At 36.7% G+C, this 20878-nt stretch overlaps 1 protein-coding gene across 1 annotated transcript in view; it reads left to right on the forward strand.

Moving 5' to 3' along the window:
* The window catches only part of ADAMTS20 (ADAM metallopeptidase with thrombospondin type 1 motif 20), a 173562-nt gene that overhangs the window by 86011 nt on the left and 66673 nt on the right, over positions 1-20878 (forward strand). Inside the window, exons 15-28 of the mRNA XM_057703425.1 lie at positions 1621-1738; positions 4064-4159; positions 6869-7035; positions 7183-7312; positions 11995-12121; positions 13659-13869; positions 14001-14165; positions 14667-14831; positions 16102-16221; positions 16825-16932; positions 17727-17891; positions 17988-18278; positions 19069-19230; positions 20465-20641. Coding sequence (XP_057559408.1) covers positions 1621-1738; positions 4064-4159; positions 6869-7035; positions 7183-7312; positions 11995-12121; positions 13659-13869; positions 14001-14165; positions 14667-14831; positions 16102-16221; positions 16825-16932; positions 17727-17891; positions 17988-18278; positions 19069-19230; positions 20465-20641 — 2202 coding nt within the window. The remainder of the gene's footprint in view (positions 1-1620; positions 1739-4063; positions 4160-6868; positions 7036-7182; positions 7313-11994; positions 12122-13658; positions 13870-14000; positions 14166-14666; positions 14832-16101; positions 16222-16824; positions 16933-17726; positions 17892-17987; positions 18279-19068; positions 19231-20464; positions 20642-20878) is intronic.

A 20878-nucleotide genomic window follows, 5' to 3' on the forward strand; every position in this document is an offset into this window, starting at 1 on the left:
CACCTTCTTGTGGTGACATTTTCCCCCTCAGTGTTAGAAGCAGTTATATCTTCCCTCCCTCTCTCCATTCTCTCACTTCTTGAGTACATTCAGCAAACTTTTACCGAATACCTACTAGATGTCACATACTGTTCTAGTCACCAAGGTGAAAGAATGGAACAGAGCATCCACCTCCAACATGGTCACAGATTTGTAGGGGAGATAGGCGTGCACACAATTAGAATGCAGGGCTATGGGCTCATCTGCAGGGTGGCATGGGGACGTGGTAGAAGGAGTGTCTTATTCTGTGGGGAAATGGGTAAAGGATTCGGGGAATGCTCGTGGAGGGTGTGAGTTTGGAGCTAATTATTAGGATAAGTAGGTTTTAGAAAGGTGAGGTAGTAAGGGACCAAGGTCGGAGGTGGCTCCCAGCGGATGGTTGTTATGTGAAATTTTTTCCTGACGTCCTTGGAGATCCAAGGATTTGGCGTTAAGCAAGACGTGTGATTTGATTTGCATGTTACAATTTTCAGAACGTACCGGGTTGTTAGGAAATTGGAGTTAGGTGGGCCATTTAGCAGGATTCTAGGTGAGAGCAGGTGAGCCCCTGAATTAAAGCATCCACATTGCAGACGGTGATCTTAAAAATGGGTGGTGAGTTTGAAAACTGGGAAAGTGAATGTTGTCTGAAGAATAAACATGTCATCTTGTGAACTCATTCCTTTCATTAAGTGGAAGCTAATAGGACCAATTTCTTCTCCCTATAACCACACATCTATTACCAGTTACTTAGGTGAGAAAGGCCTTGCACCCAAAGGGCTAATGAGATGTTCAGAGAAACTTAAAATAAATTTCACTTTGGAAATAGATTAAATAGTAGAAAAAGGGTACTTTGTGGGGTACTTCGCGGCCTGGAACACTTGTTTTATCTAAATTAACAGCAGAAAGTCAGATATAATGAAAAAGTATGAGTACCTGAACATAAAGATGCATGTTGCTTTCAGAAAATATCTGGATGAAATTTTCATTTTGGAAATATTTGCCTTGTGAATGAAAGGCTTATGAATTTTTCTTATTTTCCTGATCACTAAATTTGAAGGAGTATTCAAAAGAGTTAACGTTACTGCAACGTATGCAGAGGACACTGTTTATTCCCAGAGTTCTAGGGTCATGAGTAAAAAAAAGTGAATCATGAAAGAAACCTTTTTGGAGTTACTTTTCATCCCTTTTGTAATGTGTTACTTTTTGTCCCTTTTGAATTACATGTCTTTAAAGAGTGACTTTCAGATGAGGGATATAGGAATCACTGTTCGTGTTTGTTACAATGTGAATTCCTAGGTTTTTACCTCCAGGGATTTTAATTCAGGAAATCTGGGAATCTGTGTTTTTGAATCCCATGCCATGTGATTTTGAAGAAGGAAGTATGTCGATGACCCTTTAAAAAACACTGCTTTTTCAACCATGGGAACAGATGTGTGAAAATGCTGGGGTACAACAAGATCAGTAGACTCTGAAAAAATCCTGTTGTGTTGAATCTCCTGTTAATTGAAAGAATATTCTTGAAAAGAACTTTGTTTATAAAGCACCATGCTTTTCACTCGTCCTTTTAATAATATTCATTATACTTATTGTGTTTTGAAGCAAGCTGGCTGTGATCACGTGTTAAACTCCAAGGCCAGGCGAGACAAATGTGGAGTGTGTGGCGGGGATAACTCCTCATGCAGGACAATGGCAGGTGTCTTCAGCAGTGCTCATTATGGTGAGTCGTGCGTTTCTTTCTAGTTTTCTCCTCAGGTAGAAGAATGGAGTATATAACGAAGGAATAATAGTGATGGTTTGTTATTGTTTTGTCTCTTCTGTACCTTAGTCCAAAGTGATTAATTAAATCTTATACCAGATGTATCATTGAATTAATGAATTTACCTGCTTTAAGGCAAATCTGATCCTTAAAAATTTGTTGGATGAATTTATTAGAGTAAATGCAGTGCTATTTAACAACAGTGTGTGAATAGTTCTCCAGTTAATGAAGTGGTTTTTACTGCTGTTCCTGTCATTTGTATTGTATGTATTTATAATTTTTCCAGGAAATTTGCTTCCAATTATCTTTAATCATTTGAACCACATTTTCTTGTGTGTGACCTGGCCTATCTGTTGTGTTTCATATTGATGATATATTGAAACTGAGTGAAGGTGAAGGATGAAACCATTAACTTAAATGTTAATTTGGAATTAGCATTACATTTGATTTTTCAGGAAGTATCTGGATTACTGATATAATTGATATTTGGCCATGGTTTCATTTTTCTTCAAAATTATTATGAGACTGAATCAGATATTTTACATTAAATTTTCTGAGAAAACATTTTTTTTAATGGTAATAAAAGCAGCCCTTTTAAACTTTCCTTGCAAAATAAAGATGTGTTTTTCTTATGGCTTTATTGTTCAGCTTTAAATAGTATTCACATATTTTTGAACATAGTTGTTTAACTTAGTAAGAATTGCTTCAATTAAAGCAGTATAATTTGACACAATTTATATTTTTATCTATATGAAAAACATAGTACATTTCATACTCCATTGGTGGTGCTTATAAATCTGAGCTACCAGGTGATTTGACATTGTTTTTCTAGTTATTATGATTCATTATTTCATGCGAGCCATGTATATTTGACCTCCTTTTATAATCAACGGCATACATTTATCAAAGTCTGGTCTGTATTCACTGAAAAACATTTTTTTTCCTGTGTAAAACTACATGCACCAAATTAGGATCATATATTTAATCTGGCCAAAATTGTACTATGAATATATCGGTTTGCAAATGGGAAAAGATCTTAAGCTCATGTGCAGGCTCTGAATCGTATTTGTCACATTACTGCCCCCTGGTGGTAGCCTTCATCTTGTCACATTTGCAATGCCTAGGAATGCTTTCTTGAGAAAATAGCAGAGACATAAATAGTGGAGCTGGTAGGAATATTTTATAGTGAAAAAATCATGAATCAAAATTATTTTTGTAGGCGTACAACCTACACCCAGTATGCATATAGTGTATACAGAATCGTCAGACCGTTTATCACTTTATGTTTCAATGTGATATCTCAAAAAGAGATATAAGTAAATAAGGCTGCTCTAAAAACATGCAAGGTAATCGCATATCAAGGTTGTAAACTTAAGCTCTTTTAAAACTCCTTTTCTTACATTCATTCCATATTTATCAAGTGAGTGTATTTGAAAAATTTCAGCTCCTTTTGTTTATGTATTAAGTAAAAGAGGAAAATCCTAGAAAGGGAAAGGGAAAACTTAGAATACTATCATGAGAGCAAAATTAATTGTTGACTTAAAACCTGGAGTATTTGGAAAACTGTGACATGAGTGGCTTTAGTGCAGGAAAAACGTTGTTTCTTGTTTAATGTATGTTTGATATAGTGTTTCCTCATCTTTTGAGACGTGCCAGTGTTGTTGAATTTGGTCCCATAAAACAGAAATATTTTCATTTCTCTTGAGTAAACTTTTTACTTTTCACTTGACAATTTGTTAGTAGACTTTAAAAAATAATGTAAAATTTGGGGGGTAGCTATAGGGATTCCTGCTTACACTAGAACCTAAAAGCTTAAGAAAAATGTTTCTCTTTAACTTTCATTATTTTGCTGTTCCCTGAGTCTATGTACACATATAGCAATGACCAACTATTTTTATATCTCCTGGATTTGTGAATAGCATTTGGAATTTTTTCCCCAGTAGGAAGTATAAAGTGTACAAGTATTGGTCAAATTTAAAAATGAATATGTGTACTAAATAGTTCAGGAACTTAAAATACTACTATCATTCTTATTCTATATTCAGAATTTTAGAAGTAAGAGAAATTAGGAAGTAAACTTTAAGAATCCCAACCTGTGTATTTGTAGACAACAGCCGCTTTTTCTTAATCCTTAGTAATTTGTATAAGGCATTGATTCAAAAAGGATAAGCCCAAAGATAAAACGAAATTAAGTCTGCTATGCTATTCAGATTTTTCGTTCAGCAGGACTAGCCTGTGGGCCATCTGCTTTTTGTGAAAGTTAACATGTATAAAATTCTATTGCAGGTTATAATGTTGTCGTAAAGATCCCCCCAGGAGCAACAAACATTGATATTCTTCAGCACAGCTATTCTGGAAAACCAGAAGATGACAATTACCTGGGTAAACATTTTTAGCTAAACAGCAGCCAGTATGTGGTTTGTGTGCAATTTCATGGAGGTCTGTGGTTGTCCTGAATTCTTAGAAGGCAAGAAGGGCCCCTTGAACAAACATGCAATTTCAGTTCATACTGAGCTTAAGTCATCAGACTCCCTCCGTGTGATTTCTTTTTCAGCTACATACCATATCCTATTTTAAAAAATACTGAACTAAATTCTGGAAAGTAAAACTTTTTTCCATGAGGGTGTTTTAGATCACCAAAGGTTATATTCAGTTAAAGTTGTACGTGTATTGAGAATAAAATCCTCTTCTATGTTTATTTAAAATTAATTATAGACCTCTCTCAGGTTAAAAGTTTTAAAGAATTTTCTTAAATGTCTTTACCATATAGCAAAAGTCTTTAAATACAATTTTTACAAAGCTCTTACGTTACTGAAAGGCAGAAAGAGAACTTTGATTTCATATTTTTAGATGTGAATGAATATAGTCATAATATATGGTCCTTTAGCTATTTCTAGAGGATCAATTTCAGTTGTTTATTTTTGGAAATTAGCTTTTAGGCTTAAAGAATTTCACTTAGGCCCAGAGTTGAAAAGAATGCTTTACAAATTTTTTCTTTGTGTCTAACAGATACCTCATCTGTAATTCACCCAACTGGTGATGTAAAGCTGATAATGAGAAAGTACCTGTTTCACATTAATGAAATGTGAACTATTAGCTCAAGGAAACAATGCTTGTAACCGGGAATCTAAATCTATAATGAGCAAGTCATCTCAGGAATTCCATTTGGCTTTATAGAGTCAATTGTAAAGAGAACCACTGCTGAATGGATACAGGTTTTCCTTTTGGGGTGATGAAAAAGTTCTAGAACTAGGTAGAGGTGGTGGTTGCACAACATTGTGAATGTACTAAATGCCATCAAATTCTTCAGTTTAAAATGGTTAATTCTATGTTATGTCAATTTCACTATATAAAAAATAAAAAAAATTTCCCGAAGAAAATCAAATGTAAATGTTTTAATTTTTTACATTTAGTTGCAATTCTTTTTCTTTTGCATATACATAGATATATGCTACCGTATTGTAGAGAATTTAATATGTTGCTCTCAGGATCCAAATGTAGATATTTGGTTCTGCCCAAGTTTAAAAATTAGAAATGTTCACCAATAAAGTATCACTATACTTTGTAAAAGATCTACTAATGGAAATATCAAAATCTAAATGGGGGTGAGCAAAAATAAACCTGTGAAGTCATTAGAAAGGCCTTGTAAAATATTTATATTTATGAAATTTGCTTTGGTAACTAAAAATAGTGAAATGTATACAGTTTTTCTCAGTAAAGTTTTGTTTATTTCCCTTAGTTTTAATGCTACTGGTAGTCCCTTAAATAGGCCTATCCACTTCTGATAATGTGCAGAGTTTCATTTTATCGGATAAATATGGAACTTTATTGATTCTTCGTTGAATTCATAATGTATAAAGACAATGCCAGTAGTCCATACAGACACAGAAATGCCAAATTTCTTTGGTAATAATCCCTTCACGGTTGCTTTGAGGTATGTAGTATTTATTAAGTTTACTCATAGGTAACTTGTGTGCTTTGGTTGGGGTTCCCTGGAAGACCAAACAGACGTTTTCCAAAACAATTATTCCACAGAGAAGTAAAGCAGCACAAATGTATTTGATTATTGTGAGGTTTTTATTAATGTAAAATTTAAAATATCACATATCCTCTTGAAAATTAGGGAAAAAAAGCACAGTGCTTTTTGCAGTTTATACACTTTTACAGTTTCCAAATTTGATTCCAATTAAAAGCCTGTGAGGTAGGAATTCTTTTTATTCTTGTTATGCAATTAGGAAGCAAGTAGTTTATCCAAGATCACATAGTAATTAATTGGAACAACTTGAATTTAAACCAATTGTTCTATTACCAAATTCTGTGGTCTTTTTACTACCACACCACTGTGGACAGCATGTAGTTTTGCATTTTAAAAGTAACAAATTGTGAATACACACTCTGTTACATGCTCTATTATATACATATGTAAATATCAGTATACAGATAGACATGCGTGTACATATTTGATAGGCTGATATTAAAACCTGTCGATGGGAAAGAGAGAGAAGAAGAAGGGGTAAGAACAGAGAGGCAGGTGGGTGGATTCTGAAAAGCAGCCACTCGTGTAGGTGTGAGCAGTGACAAGTGCCTCACCGTGAAAGAGATCCAGACGTTTACAGTGAGGGGAGTGGAGAGGCATGGGCTTTTAGAATACTGACCCTAGAGTGTTGAAGCTTTGCACATTTTTTCCAAAATAAGCATAAATGGAAAGCGCAGCCGTCTGGCTGGGCTTTCTTTCCTCGCCACGGATGACCAGGATTGAGTTAGCTGATCTGTCTGCAGGCCCGTGTGTGACTTCTTTCTGTTTTCCCGCTTCCTGTGTGTCTCTCCCGGAGCTGCACACCTTATGGAAGATGACCTTCTCAGAAAGAAAAATTATAGGGTGAATTTATTTTCATGTCTTTGGCTGATGTGCCAAAGTTTCCCTGCTTATGGGTTAGATACCATTTTACAGTAAAATAAAGTTTATTTCCTCCATATTAATTTACGTTTATATTCTCTAATTTTTTAAAAAAGGATGTGAATTGTAAAAGTGAAAAATATTTCTGTACCATCGATTGGTTTTGCTATTTCACGAGCACTATCCTTTTACAGCACTGTCGGACACTCAAGGGAATTTTCTTTTGAATGGAAATTTTGTTGTAAGTATGTCCAAAAAGGAAATCAACGTACAAGGAGCTATTTTTGAATACAGTGGTTCAAATAACTCAATTGAAAGAATTAATAGTACTGATCGGCTGGAAGAAGAACTTGTTTTGCAGGTAAATTCTCAGTGGTTGTTAATGAGACAGTTTTAATCGTATCAGTAAAGTATGATGTTTTGCATTTATTGTTAAACATAAAAATGGTATCTTTTAAGAATATATCTCTTATGAATTAATTGTGTGCTCCTCTGTATTTTTATTGAGGTTTTGTGTGTGGGTAATCTGTACAACCCTGATGTACGTTACTCCTTCAACATCCCGACGGACGAGAAGAGCGATCTGTTCACATGGAACCCATACGGACCGTGGCAAGACTGTACAAAAATGTGTCAAGGTACTCTGGCATTAAATAAAAGAGACAAAAGTTCCGCTGTGCATGCTGGCATAACTTGGGGTGCTCTTGAGCCTGGCTGCCTGTGGAATCCACACGCATACACCACACAGACATACAAAGGTTTTCTGTCTTTTTTCTCTTCCTGCTTTTCTCCCCACTTATTCTTTGGTTCTTATACTTAACAGCTTTCCTTAACTCTACCATTTTCAACATTCTCCATCACTGCTCCTTTCCTATCACTTCCTTATTCTCTTTCTCGCTGTCACAGAAGGGTTCTCTAACTGGGACTCTGTTTCCCTGTGAAATGCCTGTCCTCTTGTCCTTTCCCCTCCATATGCTTTCCCAGCCACCCATCTCCCTCTTTTAGTGTTGGGGTGTCAACATTCTCTCATTCTCTTGTTTCCCTTCCCTGACCACAAGGAAATGTGTTTGTACTGATGGATGAATAACTGAAAGGAACACAGAGGGAGACGGAAAAGCAGCAAAATTTGTAGTAGAGAAAGCAAATGAAGAGACTGGTGTCTTTGGGCAATCTATAATTATGAATACCTAGTTGTGTGATGCTACATTTGTTTAAATCAGTAAATGTTTATTGAGGGGCCACTTTGTTTTGGATTATTAGGACTCTGATTTTGCATTAAAGTTTTAAAGTCTAATGGATGAAACAGAGGCATGAGGAGATTATCTTAGTTTTAAGTGGTAAATGCAGTGCTGCAGGTATGCACAGAGAAGACCCCAGGAAAGACGGAGGGAGCAGTTCAAGGGGATTGAAACGGGAAGATACAGAGAAGTTCGTGTAGAATGGAAAAATAGTTCCCATGGGGACTAGAGACAAAGTTTGGGAATTAGGAGGGAGCCCTGAGCCAGAGGAGAAGCAGATCAGAACAGTATGGAAAAGAGCTGAGAGAAGGTAGGTGGCCAGAGGCAGTGATCACAGATGATGGGAACATGAAGGACATTTAAACAAACTGACCTCAAGGTGCTCAAGAAATTGTGGCCTCCCATTCAGAAAAAGGCACAGACTTGGTCCTATGGTGTCGGGACAGGGTGCCCAGATGATGGTGCAGAAACAGGCATTCCTGTTTGAGCAGTGTCTCCGGGGAGGGAGACTGACGTAGATGATGCGGGGCTGACTGGGACGATGCTAGAAGCAAAAACAAAGCTTGGGTAACACAGAAGATGTAGGAATTCATTTTGGCAGAAAGAGCCTGGATATGCTTTATAGAAGAGAATTGTGGTTTGGGGAACTGGGACCAGTATTGCAGCATAACTGGGTAAGCTGGTCTATGGCAATGGATATGGAGACCTAGAAGAAATCTAAGTAATAGTTGAATGAAAGAACATTCTAGAATGTGGGGAACACACCAAATGAAAAATAACAAGATCCAAAATGAAAGGTTGAACAAGGCCTTTTGAGATGGTTTGGAACCAGGAGAAATATCTTGTGTGCAGGAGGAAAGGAGCTGTTAATTCAGTTGCTACAACGTATACTATGATTATAGTTCCTTTTTATGTGTATACAACTTCTGGTTTTCTCTAAAGCGAAGTTTCTTCAGTTTTGTTTACTTGTTTTCCTGTGTACTAAAAATGATCAATCCCCAAACTTTTTGTGAGTGCTGTAAATTTTGTCTTAATATTTTCAAGCACATTATTCAATGTACCAGTTTCAATTTTCCTTTATTTTTCCTCATCTGCATCTACCGAGGCCCTCTCCTCTCCCGCTCTAACTTGGTCATGTTGCTTTTTCAGGCCTGTTACATGGCTGTCATCATGCACTTTCCTTTCTTTATCATCCCGTGAATTCTCTTCAACTTTCTTCTGTGTCGGATTCCCTGTGTTCTAAATCCTATGAATTCCTCTTTTTATTTCCTCCACTGGGTGGGAACATATCTCTCAGTACTTTCCTGAGAAAGGCAGGTTTTTTTGAGATTTTTTTCTATCTGAAAATGACATTATTCTATTCTCACACTTGATTGATAGCTTGGCTCATATAAAATTCTAAGCCAGATTATTTTCCTTTAGAATATTGAAAATCTTGTTTTCTGGCTCACTTTCTGATTTCCTGTGCTTGGATGTGACACTTCCTGGTGTGGAAGTTTTGTGTCTCCCTTCCTTCATTCTGATGATGTGGAATATCAGGACAATGTGTGTTGGCATGGCTTTTTTTCCCATCTGTTTTCCTAGGTAATTAGGATGCATTCTGATTTGGAAACCTAGATTCTTTGACTTGAGACATTTTATGCGTGATTTCTTTGATAATATCTTCACATTAAATTTTCTCTTCTCTCTTTGTAAACTTTGTATTCTCTGGAAATCCAGCCTCCTGGACTGATCTCTTATCTCCCAATTTCCTCTCCAAATATACATTGTTTTCTTCATGTTTCTCCTCAACAGCTTGCTTTTGTGTCATGGATGCAATACCTGTGTTCTTGAGAGGATTTATCCTAGTCTTGTAACTTTCTTCTGCTCCCTGACATATCTATTTCACCTTAGTTCTATTTTGTTTCTACTTATTTTGGTCTCTCGTGGGTGAGTGGCTTTCCTAAAATGTCTGCGGATCCTTGACTATTTGTTCATATTTAAGACCAAAATGCTAATTGACAGGTCTGTGTGGGTTAGATAAGTCAAGCCTCATTATAGAGTAATTGGATCTCTAAGTAGCCCTTTCTTATGTCATTGGGGGAGAAGCCCTAAATGTCATTGTCATTTGATCTTTTATCTTGGGCTGCAGAGTTTTCCAAGTGAGGAATTCTCCCATCTTCTGAGGTCAGTGAGGGGACTGGTGAAACCATAAAAGTTGGCTTGGAGCCAGAGGGAAATGGAGGGCGAGTCCAGTGGGCTTGGAGCTCATCATTCAGTATGGGGACTTTTACTGAATCCCCTTATTTTCAGTGCAGTGCTTCCCCATTTTCCCTCAGCTGCTGTGTCTGTGCCCTCAAGTTCACCTGCTGTAGAGCTACGCTGTCCAATATGGTAGCCACTAGCCACATGTGGTTAGCCCATTGAAATGTTGTATAAGTGTGAAATGCACAATGAATTCTAAAGACTTAGTATGAAAAAAGTATGTAAAATACATCATCAATGATGTCTATATTGCTATCATGTGGAAATGATCCTATATGGATATTTGGATCTTTTGGATATTTGTATCTTTTTACTTTTTAATGTCACTATGTGATAGTGTAAAATTACATGTGGTTCACATTACGTTTTTATTGGACAGTGCTGCTCTTAAGGAGAAGGTAGGAGTCTGATGGATCTTCATGAATACTGTTCAGTCACTTCTCCATTTTTTCAGGCCTACCCCTCACACATTCACCTCTTCGGAGGAACCTGGTGTTTTTGATTCCTGGACTTTGCTTGGACTCTGGCATGGTTTGTTTCTCGCTTTCTTCCTCCCCAGGCTTAGATTTCAGCCCCCTTGGCTCTGTTAAAATAGTTATTTCCATCTTCCTTTCATATTCAGAAGTCCCCTCTCTTGCCTGCTGTGTTTCCTTCTTCATTCTTTTTGTTCTTTCAGGTGTTTGCCTTTTCAAAATTCTTTACAGCTATCTCAGATAGTATTTAGGAAGGAGCAGAGATAAACGTGTATGTTCAACTAACTGAAAGTATACAGTTGAACTTGGATAAAACAGAAATTGGATCATGGCACTGACTGCTCATACTTCTTCCTGTCTCCTCATTGCAGAAAGTGCAAAGTTCAATCTACTCGGGCCCCTCTGGCTTTTCTCTTAGTTTGCTTTCGCCGTGGTTATGCCCATACAAACAACCGCCAAATCTCAATGACTTAGAACAGCAAAGGTTTATTTCTTGCTCATACTTTGTGTGGGCTGCCAATTGGCTCTGACTCTTCTCTGGCTTGGTATCTGCATCCATGTCATTTTTCAAAAATATTAATAGACTTTATTTTTTTTATAGCGGTTTTAGGTCTATAGAAAAGTTGAGCAGAAAGTACAGAAAATTTCCATATTCCCCCTTCTTCCACACCCTCCCTTCGCAATTCCCCTATTATTATCTTACATTCATGTGGCACATGTATTACAATTGATCCATTATTATTAACTCAAGTCTGTCAATGCTGCCTTTTTCATTCATGATTCCAGGCTGAAAGATCAGCCCCATCTGGGAAAGGCTGTTTTAGAGACAGAGGGAAAAGGGAGAGTTGGCTTTTAGAGCTTCTTCTTGGAACTGGAATAGGTCACATCCCTTTCCAGGTGGTTGGCGTAAGCCTGATGTCCAGGAGCAGGGAAGTGTGCTCCTCCGACAGGAAGTTATAGCAATGTTGTAGCAAGTGGAGATGTAATTTTGTTACAGGGAACAGGGAAGCAGATAATGGGGAACAGCAGTGTACTGTATAATGTATCCTTAGCACCCACCAGCTCAGTTCTCCACTAGCAACCCTTCTACACAGCTATAATGAATTTCTTTCTGCTCCACACCTATCCCACCTTCCTTATGTCCCCTTACTAAGCAAACTCCTCAGTGTTTCAGGATTCAGCTTGCTTTTTGTAGAAAGTCATTCCTGACTAGATCAACATGCTAGCCTATGTGTATGCTATGTTGGAATTTTTTTTGCTTTCTTAGCTGAATGCTTCAGTCTGTTAGCAGAAGTAAATAATTATGGAACATCTCCTTATGTGAATTTTCCTTTAATTTTTAATTTTCATTTGGCTTTGGCCAAGGTCTTCATAGAAGAAAAATTACCTGTGTACGTAAGAGTGATCATATGGTAGTGTCTGATCAAAGTTGTGACCACTTACCACTTCCATTGTTGGTGACTGAAAGGTGCAATACAGACTGTGAATTAAGGTAAGTAAAAGAGAAATAATGTATAATGTAATCAGATTAAAATCAATAAGTGAGGTAAGATGTAAACATCTAGTGCAGTGCCTCTCATATGGTGAACATGTAATTAATGTCTATCCTTTGCCCCTTACTTTAAAAAACTTTAAACTCACTAATTTATTTTGAAACTTGGTAGTTGGTTTGAGTTTTTTATTCATAGTATATGCTGAGTTCCAGTATAGAGGCCTCAATATTTTGTGAAGGAATCGAATCAAATTTGTCTGTAAAATAAATACAGGAAAACTCTAATCTGAAAACCTGTGGTTTAAAGATCGGAAACAACACATTTTGTATCATGATCCTGTAATTCTCATCGAACTCATGAACCAGTAAACTTTTACAGTTTGAAGATTAGAGAATCAATAGATTTATTTCTGTATCTTATCAGGATTTTTTCCATTTAACATTAAGGAACATGATCCTAGATCACGGCCGGAAAGTTTGTTCTAAAATTTTTGTCATTTGCTTGTCTGTGATGGGTCTTAAGTGAAGCTAAGAGCAATAGCCTTCATGTAGAAGGTGACAGTCACCTTCATGTAGAAGGTGACAGAACCTTTTTCACTCAACAAGGTTGAGAATTTTTATATATTTGTGCTGTTGTTTGAAGGCATATAGTGAAAGGCTAATGATAAAACGGCTGTACAAGTGGCATCCTCTGCTTGTAGCAGAGCGAAGCACAGTGATATCCTTGAGAAAGGAACTCCATGAATTCTCTGCTTTGCTGTCCTGGCCGCTCATATTGTCTGAGAGACTGCTAGACGGTAATTGGGACAATTTGGGTAAAACTGGCAGATTTTACTTGTGGAAAAAAATGTTTTCCCTGAAAACATGTGTAAGAACAGATCACATGAGTTAATGAGAAAATGTGACATGGTTTACAAAAACCAAGTTTACCACCTTTTAAAGGCTTTATCTTTATTGACGTAGTCATATTCCCAGATATTCCCTGATCCTCAGTCAAATAAAAATATTGCATAGGGAGGTACTCCCTCATTATGAGTCAAATATGTTCGGTTATTGTCTTAAATCTGCCGCTAAGTAATTGACTTATCTTGATCTCAACTAGTTGTTTTCAGAGGTGTAGCGGGAGACTTGGGGTTCTTAGGACATCCCTCCAAAGCTGCCTCCAAATACCTGGGTATAGTGCTGGTTGCCTGCTGCCGCCTTTAACCAGACAGCTCCATTTTTATGTATTTGGAGTGCAAGTTGGATTTTATTTGGAAAAAAAAGATACCTGACAAGTCAGGAGTTTGTACCATTTGAATGTACAGCACCTCTGGTCTTCATTTTCTCATCTATAGAATGAAAGTTTGGGCTCTATGAGCTCTAAGAAGTTTTTGCATCACTAAGTCAATGATATATCAAATAGTTTCAGCAGGCTTGTCCATTAATTGTAGCAGAGTTTTAAAGATAGAATGGTACGTGTGAGTTTCTCTGAATCCGTTTCTTAAATTATGTTCTTTGGCACACCTCTTAAGTGTAATAACATCATTTTTTGAAGGTGGCATATCATTGGCAAAAGTGAATGTTCATCCCTTTGTGGTCAAGGATATAAGTCGTTGGACATCCACTGTATGAAGTATTCCATTCATAAAGGACATACTGTTCCAGTAGACGACAGCTACTGCAGTGACCAACTTAAACCTCCGACCCGAGAACCCTGCCATGGTGACTGTGTCTTAACAAGGTGGCATTATTCAGAATGGTCCCAGGTACAAAGAAAAAGATTGCTTAAGAAAAGTTGCTTCTTTTTAATTTCTAATTAAATATTTGTCACTCAAGTAGAGTTTTGTTAAAATTTTTATTTTGTGTCCATTTGTCACCACTTTTCTTTTTTTAATAGTGTTCCCGGAGTTGTGGAGGAGGGGAGAGGTCTCGAGAATCTTACTGTATAAACAACTTTGGCCACCATCTTGCTGACAGAGAATGCCAGGAACTTCCCCGAGTGACAATTGAGACTTGCAATGAATTTTCCTGTCCCAGTTGGGCCACTAGTGAGTGGAGTGAGGTAACATTAAACACATGAGGCTTAGAACTGTTATAACATTGAGTAGGAGAGCTTTGCAATTGAAGGCCATATAATTTAAAAAATATTTCAGTTTATTTTATCATTTGGTAAATAAGTTTATTATCAAGGCATTAAAATATTTAAAAATGGTTTGTTCTTAAACTATTTACAATATCTGGTCAACAATGACATAACTGGCGTTTAATCTATAACCATTTTCACAGTGTTCACAGTAGCCTGAGACATATACTTGTTCTAAGATTAGTTTTTTATCTTTGTTTCTGGAACAAATGGGACGTTGCACTGGCATTTGGGCAGTGCTGATTTTGGGATGGCTGATTTTACCCTGTGAATATCTCTGATTTTTCTGAGAAGTGAAGGGAAAAATGTCCTTAGGAATGGTCTTTCAACTGTATTTGAATATGCAAATTGATCATTGTATATTTTGTAGGTATTTGTGTTGACTGATACTGAAAATAACGGTCAGTTATATTCTTACAGTGCCTTGTTACATGTGGAAAAGGAACAAGGCAGCGGCAGGTGTGGTGTCAACTGAATGAAGATCACTTGAGGGATGGCTTCTGTGATCCAAGCACCAAACCCGAGTCCCTGAGACCATGTGAGCTTCACGCATGTGCTTCCTGGCAAGTAGGACCGTGGGGTTCTGTGAGTATATGATAAGGGTTTTTCTGCTCTATTCCATCGTTACCGAGTAGCACAGAAGTTGTGGTATATTCATTCTTTTAGTGAATTTGGGTGGTTTTTTGGAAAAAGATTCCTGAAATGTAAATTCCTACCTGCACAGTTTTGTCAGTACTGCTAATGCAAGTGTGGTAAATATTCTAGCCTTGCTTTTTTTTTTTTTTAAGCTCTTTATTGGAATATAACAGCTTTACACTTTTGTACCAGCTTTTGAGGTACACCAAAGTGAATCAGCTGTATTTATACATATAGCCCCATATCCCCTCCCTCCTGTGACTCCCTTCCACCCTCCCTGTCCTGGCCCTCTAAGGCATCACCCGTTATCGAGTTAATCCCCCTTTGTTATACAGCAACTTCCCACTAGCTATCTATTTTACGTTGGTAATGTGTATAAGTCTATGCCACTCTCTCACTTCGTCCCAGCTTCCCCTTCACCCCCCGTGCCCCCACAGCCTTGCTTTTTAACTCACCTGTGTTAACCAAAATGCTGCAAATTTTATGCTTTTGCAAGGAACCATATTCAACATCCTGTAATAAACCATAATGGAAAAGAATATGAAAAAGAATATATATAAATAACTGAATCACTTTGCTGTCCACCACGAACTGACATAACATTGTAAATCAACTGTTCTTCAGTAAAAAAAATTTTATGCTTTCATGAACTTTAAACTATAGACATTTTCATGTTTAGTGTCTAAATTATTCTTTATTGTGTTTAGAGTAGGCATTATTGGGAAGTTTTGCCAAACAGGCGGCTAGGAATCTGCAGGGTGAGGGTGGGCAGCTTATTATCCTGCGCAGGTTGCCGCCGTTGCTGGGAAACCTGCTCTCATCTGCCCTTTAACTCTGTCCTATGCTCTTCCTTATCTCTGTGAAATTCACTTAGCATATTAAATGACGTGCATACATCAGGTCGAGTTTGAAAAGTATTTAGTTTCTCTAAACTGTATTGACTCTGCCTGCAAAATATCAGGCTTCTATTGATATTTTTACACAACTTTTTAAAGATATAATAATTGTCCGTTTTAACGTCACTGTTTTATTAGTATCTGTATAAATTTGCATAAAGATGTATGTTGATTCAGTATGTTCATTTTAAGTCTGTAATCTGGTATAAAGGACTAATTAAAATATCTACTGAAAGTATATTCTTAACTGTCTACGTACTAAGAAAATTAAGTTCATGTCATTTTTGAACAATGCTGTTTGGTATCTGCTTATATTCTTTCAGTGCACAGTCACGTGTGGACAGGGGTACCAGATGCGTGCTGTGAAATGTGTCAATGAGCTCCTTAGTGCCATGCTAGATGACAGACTGTGCCATGGAGCTAGTCGCCCAAGTGACAGGCAGGTAAAGGACACCTCTTCATGGATTATAAACAAAAATGTTTGATACAGGAGGATTATTGATATGTTAAAATTATTTCCATATGTATCTTTTCCACTTAAACTTCTATGCCTGAACAACGTATGTGGGCATCAGAGAGCTTATTGTTCTTGGTTTTGCCAACTTTATTGCTGCATTTTTTTTTACTCTTTATTTGCATTGGATCACTCATTTAACTTATGTTTCCATCCTTTGAACTGCAGAAGGTTGATATATATTATTATGAGTATGAAGAACCTCTAAAGTGTGTCGTACTGCTTAAGGTAGTGTTCCGTGTTGATTCGGAAGGTCTCAGCTTAGTAGTATTTTTGAAGAACTATTACTCTTTTCTTTTCAACCATCAGGCAGAATAGTCCAAACTTTAGCCTTCAGGGTCATACTATCCACTTCTAGTCCTCTATAGTACTTTGTACTTTTGAAAAATATAAACTTTACATCACTTATTTGTAGTTTAATATGCAACTATTCTTGACATATATGTGGAAGAAGAAATGAAGTATAGGATTTGTATAAATCAGAATGGTTAATTCATTGGTGTTTTATGAGATCCATTTTTCTTTTGAACAGGACTGTGTCATTACATCTTGCCCAGTTATCCCTAAAATTGGGGCCACTTCATTACCAGCTCTTCCCATGGGAAAGATAGCACAATGGCGATATGGTTCTTGGACCCCAGTAAGTGAATTCCTTTAAGAGGTACAGTATTTCTACTATGGAGGCTTTCAGACATCCTCAAGGTAGTTGCTACAGATTTGCCAGATTAAGGTATGCATTCATTCTCAGGTATTTTGATGGTGTGGAAAGAACATAAGGTTTAAAATTAAATAATTGAATGGCTAAATCCTGGTCTGCCTTTCAAGAGCTCTGTGTGTCTGGGCAAGACATTTAGGTTTTCTAGATCTATTTTCTAATCTACCCAATGGGGATGATAATATTTATGTCACAGGTTGTTATGAGAAGCAGATGTGATAGGATTTTTATCAGCCTTTATTTAAACTGCCACATATTCATGCTGTTTTTCTAAACCAAAAGCTTTCATCTATTTGGAGTATATACTTGCTTATATGAATGATGTATTTTAAATTTCATATATTCTCTGAATATTTTAATTATGAGAGCCTCTCCACTCTATTACCTAGGTCTTTCAAAGTTACCTTAAATGATATCTTAAGATTCTCTTACATAAAATGTTTTCTGTTTTTTTTTAAATTTTGGCAATCAACTAATCACTGTTCCAAGAAGTTGAGTGTTTTGTTTCCTTATCACAAATATCTGATTTGCGAAATTTATTTTCTAAACTCATTGGAATATTCACTGCCCTGTCTTTGACTCAGAAGTGATGCTTAGGTGATAGTATTTATAATTTAACGTTTTCAAGAAACTTGAGGTTTAGAAATTTGAGCAGCAGCCCAGTGTAGGGGATGTGGGAGTGTCCCGTGTAACACCTTGGTATTATTCAATCATTTTAGTGCTCCGTGTCTTGTGGAAGAGGGACTCAAGCCCGCTATGTAAGCTGTCGCGATGCTCACGATGGAATAGCAGATGAATCATATTGTGCCCACGTACCTCGACCAGCTGAAATAGCTGTCTGTTTTAACCCTTGTGGAGAGTGGCAAACAGGGAATTGGTCACCTGTAAGTATGTTTATGTGAAACAACATGAGATGAAAAATTTAAATATGATTTTTGATAGTTAAGATAATGTAGTTTATTGGCTGCATCTGTGATCAGTGTTCAGCTTCCTGTGGCCATGGAAAAACAACTCGACAAGTTTTATGCATCAACTATCATCAGCCAATGAATGAGAATTACTGTGACCCTGAAGTCCGCCCTGTGATAGAACAAGAATGTAACCTGGCAGCCTGCCCTCCCACGTACAGCCACTTTCCGAGTTCCTCTGAGCAGCCAAGCCATTTTCCAGGCAGGAATTTTCCATTAACTCACAAACCAGAAGATAATCAAAATCAGGGGGTCCATCCATCAATCAGAGGAAACCAGTGGAGAACAGGACCATGGGGATCAGTAAGCCCTCTTTATTGAGTTATACTAATTCTGTGATTTTGTTATGTTCTATGGCCTTTTAACAGATATGTATGTAATGATATCGAATGCTTTTAATGCTAAATTTTTCTGAAGATCAGCAGTTTAAATCTTAAAAGGATTAAGCAATTTTTGATGAAGATTACAAATCCCCAGAGTTCTTATTGAATTATACACTAATGTGATATTATGATTACAGAGGAATGCACTTGAAAACAATCTTAGAGTTTATTATAGTAAAAATTAAGGAAAAATCTTTTAAGTGTTAAGACTACCAATGTTTATGAAGAAAAAAAAAGTCAAATCCAGAAATTACTCTGATAGCAGTATAGTAAGCTGGTGTAAAATTATGATTACTACAGAAGGTACAATTGTGGTTCATATTTTACACGAGATTAATGATACCAAATAAAGAAAAGCAATGTGAAAGTTGAGTAACTTAACATTATCTTTTGGTTTTTTTCCTTCCTAGTGAGACCTGAAAACTTTTAATTCCTTTTTACTTAACGCTTAGGACAACGGTGAATTTCCTTTTGCAAGCTTTAAACCTTTACCTTTCTATCAACACATTAGAAGGAAACCCCTAGTTAAAACCCAAGTGTTTCCTGACAGATTTTCTCGATTCAAATTATGATTCCAATGAGGGGGGTTTTAACGTGGAGAGCTTGAGTTAGAGTCAAAATACTGTTTGTTTGTGTGTTTGTTTTTTCATGGTGTAATTGTGTGACGTGGACTCTGCAGTTTGTGTGTTCCTGTGTTCCATCCTTTCCAGTGCTCTAGCAGTTGTGCCGGGGGTATTCAGCGTAGAGTGGTGGTTTGCCAGGATGAAAATGGACAAAGTGCCAGTTACTGCGATGCAGCCTCCAAACCCCCAGAGTCAAAGCACTGTGATTCGGGACCTTGTCCACGGTGGAGCTACGGGAGCTGGGGCGAGGTAAGTTATACTACGTCCTAAACTTGTGGAGATTAGGACATCTCCCGAGACTGAAAGTCAAGCACTCCATATTGTGACTGTTGGATGATCTTACTTCACTATACTACACAGAAAGATTTTTTTAAGTTGAGTCTATGTTCTTTTAATAGACGTTGTGTCTATTAAATCACTCATTGTGTCTAAATGACTCATTCATGATGAGAAATGTGTGCTCCAGATTTTTAATAGACTCCTATGTGCTAGCCAATAGATCTGTGACCTACTAATACCTTTTTAAAACTAGATGTTATTGTTTTAATTTCTTAGACAACTAGACCGATATAAAGATAGAAAATTAGAGTGATATATAGGCCATGCTTATATTCTATTACTGAACCATTCATTTGGTGAATCTTTTAAATGGATAGCTGTCAATTATTGAGCACTTTCTTCGTGTCCTGGCATTCTTTTAAGCACAGGGATTATGAAGATCATTTTTTAAATGGTTATCATGAATACTAATTCCACCTATATCATGCATGAGAAAGAAGAAAGACTTACATTGGCTTGTGGTGAATAAAACAAACCACCTAATTTAATTAGTGAAGTATTTTTGCTTAATAATTTTTAGTACATGTTTTCTTTCCATACGGAGTTTGGAAATCATTGTTTAAAGATACACTTCTGACCAGGTGCTCATAAACATCAAGAACATCTTTAAAATGTACTTTTACTAGTTTCCAAAATGAAAGTAACTTTTTCATTTCTGAGTTAAATCTCATCGTGAAAATTCAAATAAAATGAAAAATTGTGAAAAGATAAGAACTTTCAACATTTGGTACATTTCCTGGCAGACTTTTGTCCTACATGGGTTCCAGAAATAGGTTCACACTACACATGCTGCTTTGCTATTTGCTGTTCTCATGCAATATTAAATCCCGAACATCTTTCTATGTTTATCAGTTTAGGTCTCCCTTATTAGCTTTCATGGCTCCACAGACATCTTTTGATAGGATACCACACATTATGTAGTTAATACCTATTACAGTACCAATTCTCAAAATTTTGTTGATTTAAAAAAAAAAGTATGGAACTAAAACTTTGGTTTATTTTTCACCCAGGAAGAAGTGTTGAGAATTATGAAGAAGGGATAACTTTAAACTTTAGCAATACCGATTATGTACTCAGCATTGAACAAAGCAATATAATATTCTTTGTGAAGCCACATAGTTTTGATTTTTCCTCTTATTTTTAGTGTACACAAACATGTGGAGGAGGAATAAAATCAAGATTCGTAATATGTCAATTTCCCAATGGCCAAATGTCACGAGAGCAAAACTGTGAAATCTTAAGCAAGCCACCTAGTGTGGTACAGTGTCATGTGCATGCTTGCCCTGATGATGTGTCATGGCATCGGGGACCGTGGAAAGCGGTACGATAGTACTCTTATTTTTATTCTTCTGTTTTGCTTTGTTTTTCTGTGTTTTTCCTTTTACTTTAATTTCCTCTCTTTATAAATTGTGATGCACGCATTTTATCTTCTGATCTTTTTTTTTAAAGCAGGCCGTTGGCCATCTTGGCTTTGTTATTAAATTTGATGGTTTGAAAGAAGAATCATTCAAGTACTGTAATATATACATATATATATAATAGTGTTATATGTATTTAT

This window comes from Hippopotamus amphibius, chromosome 12 (genome assembly GCF_030028045.1).
Source record: "Hippopotamus amphibius kiboko isolate mHipAmp2 chromosome 12, mHipAmp2.hap2, whole genome shotgun sequence".
Lineage (NCBI taxonomy): Eukaryota > Metazoa > Chordata > Mammalia > Artiodactyla > Hippopotamidae > Hippopotamus > Hippopotamus amphibius.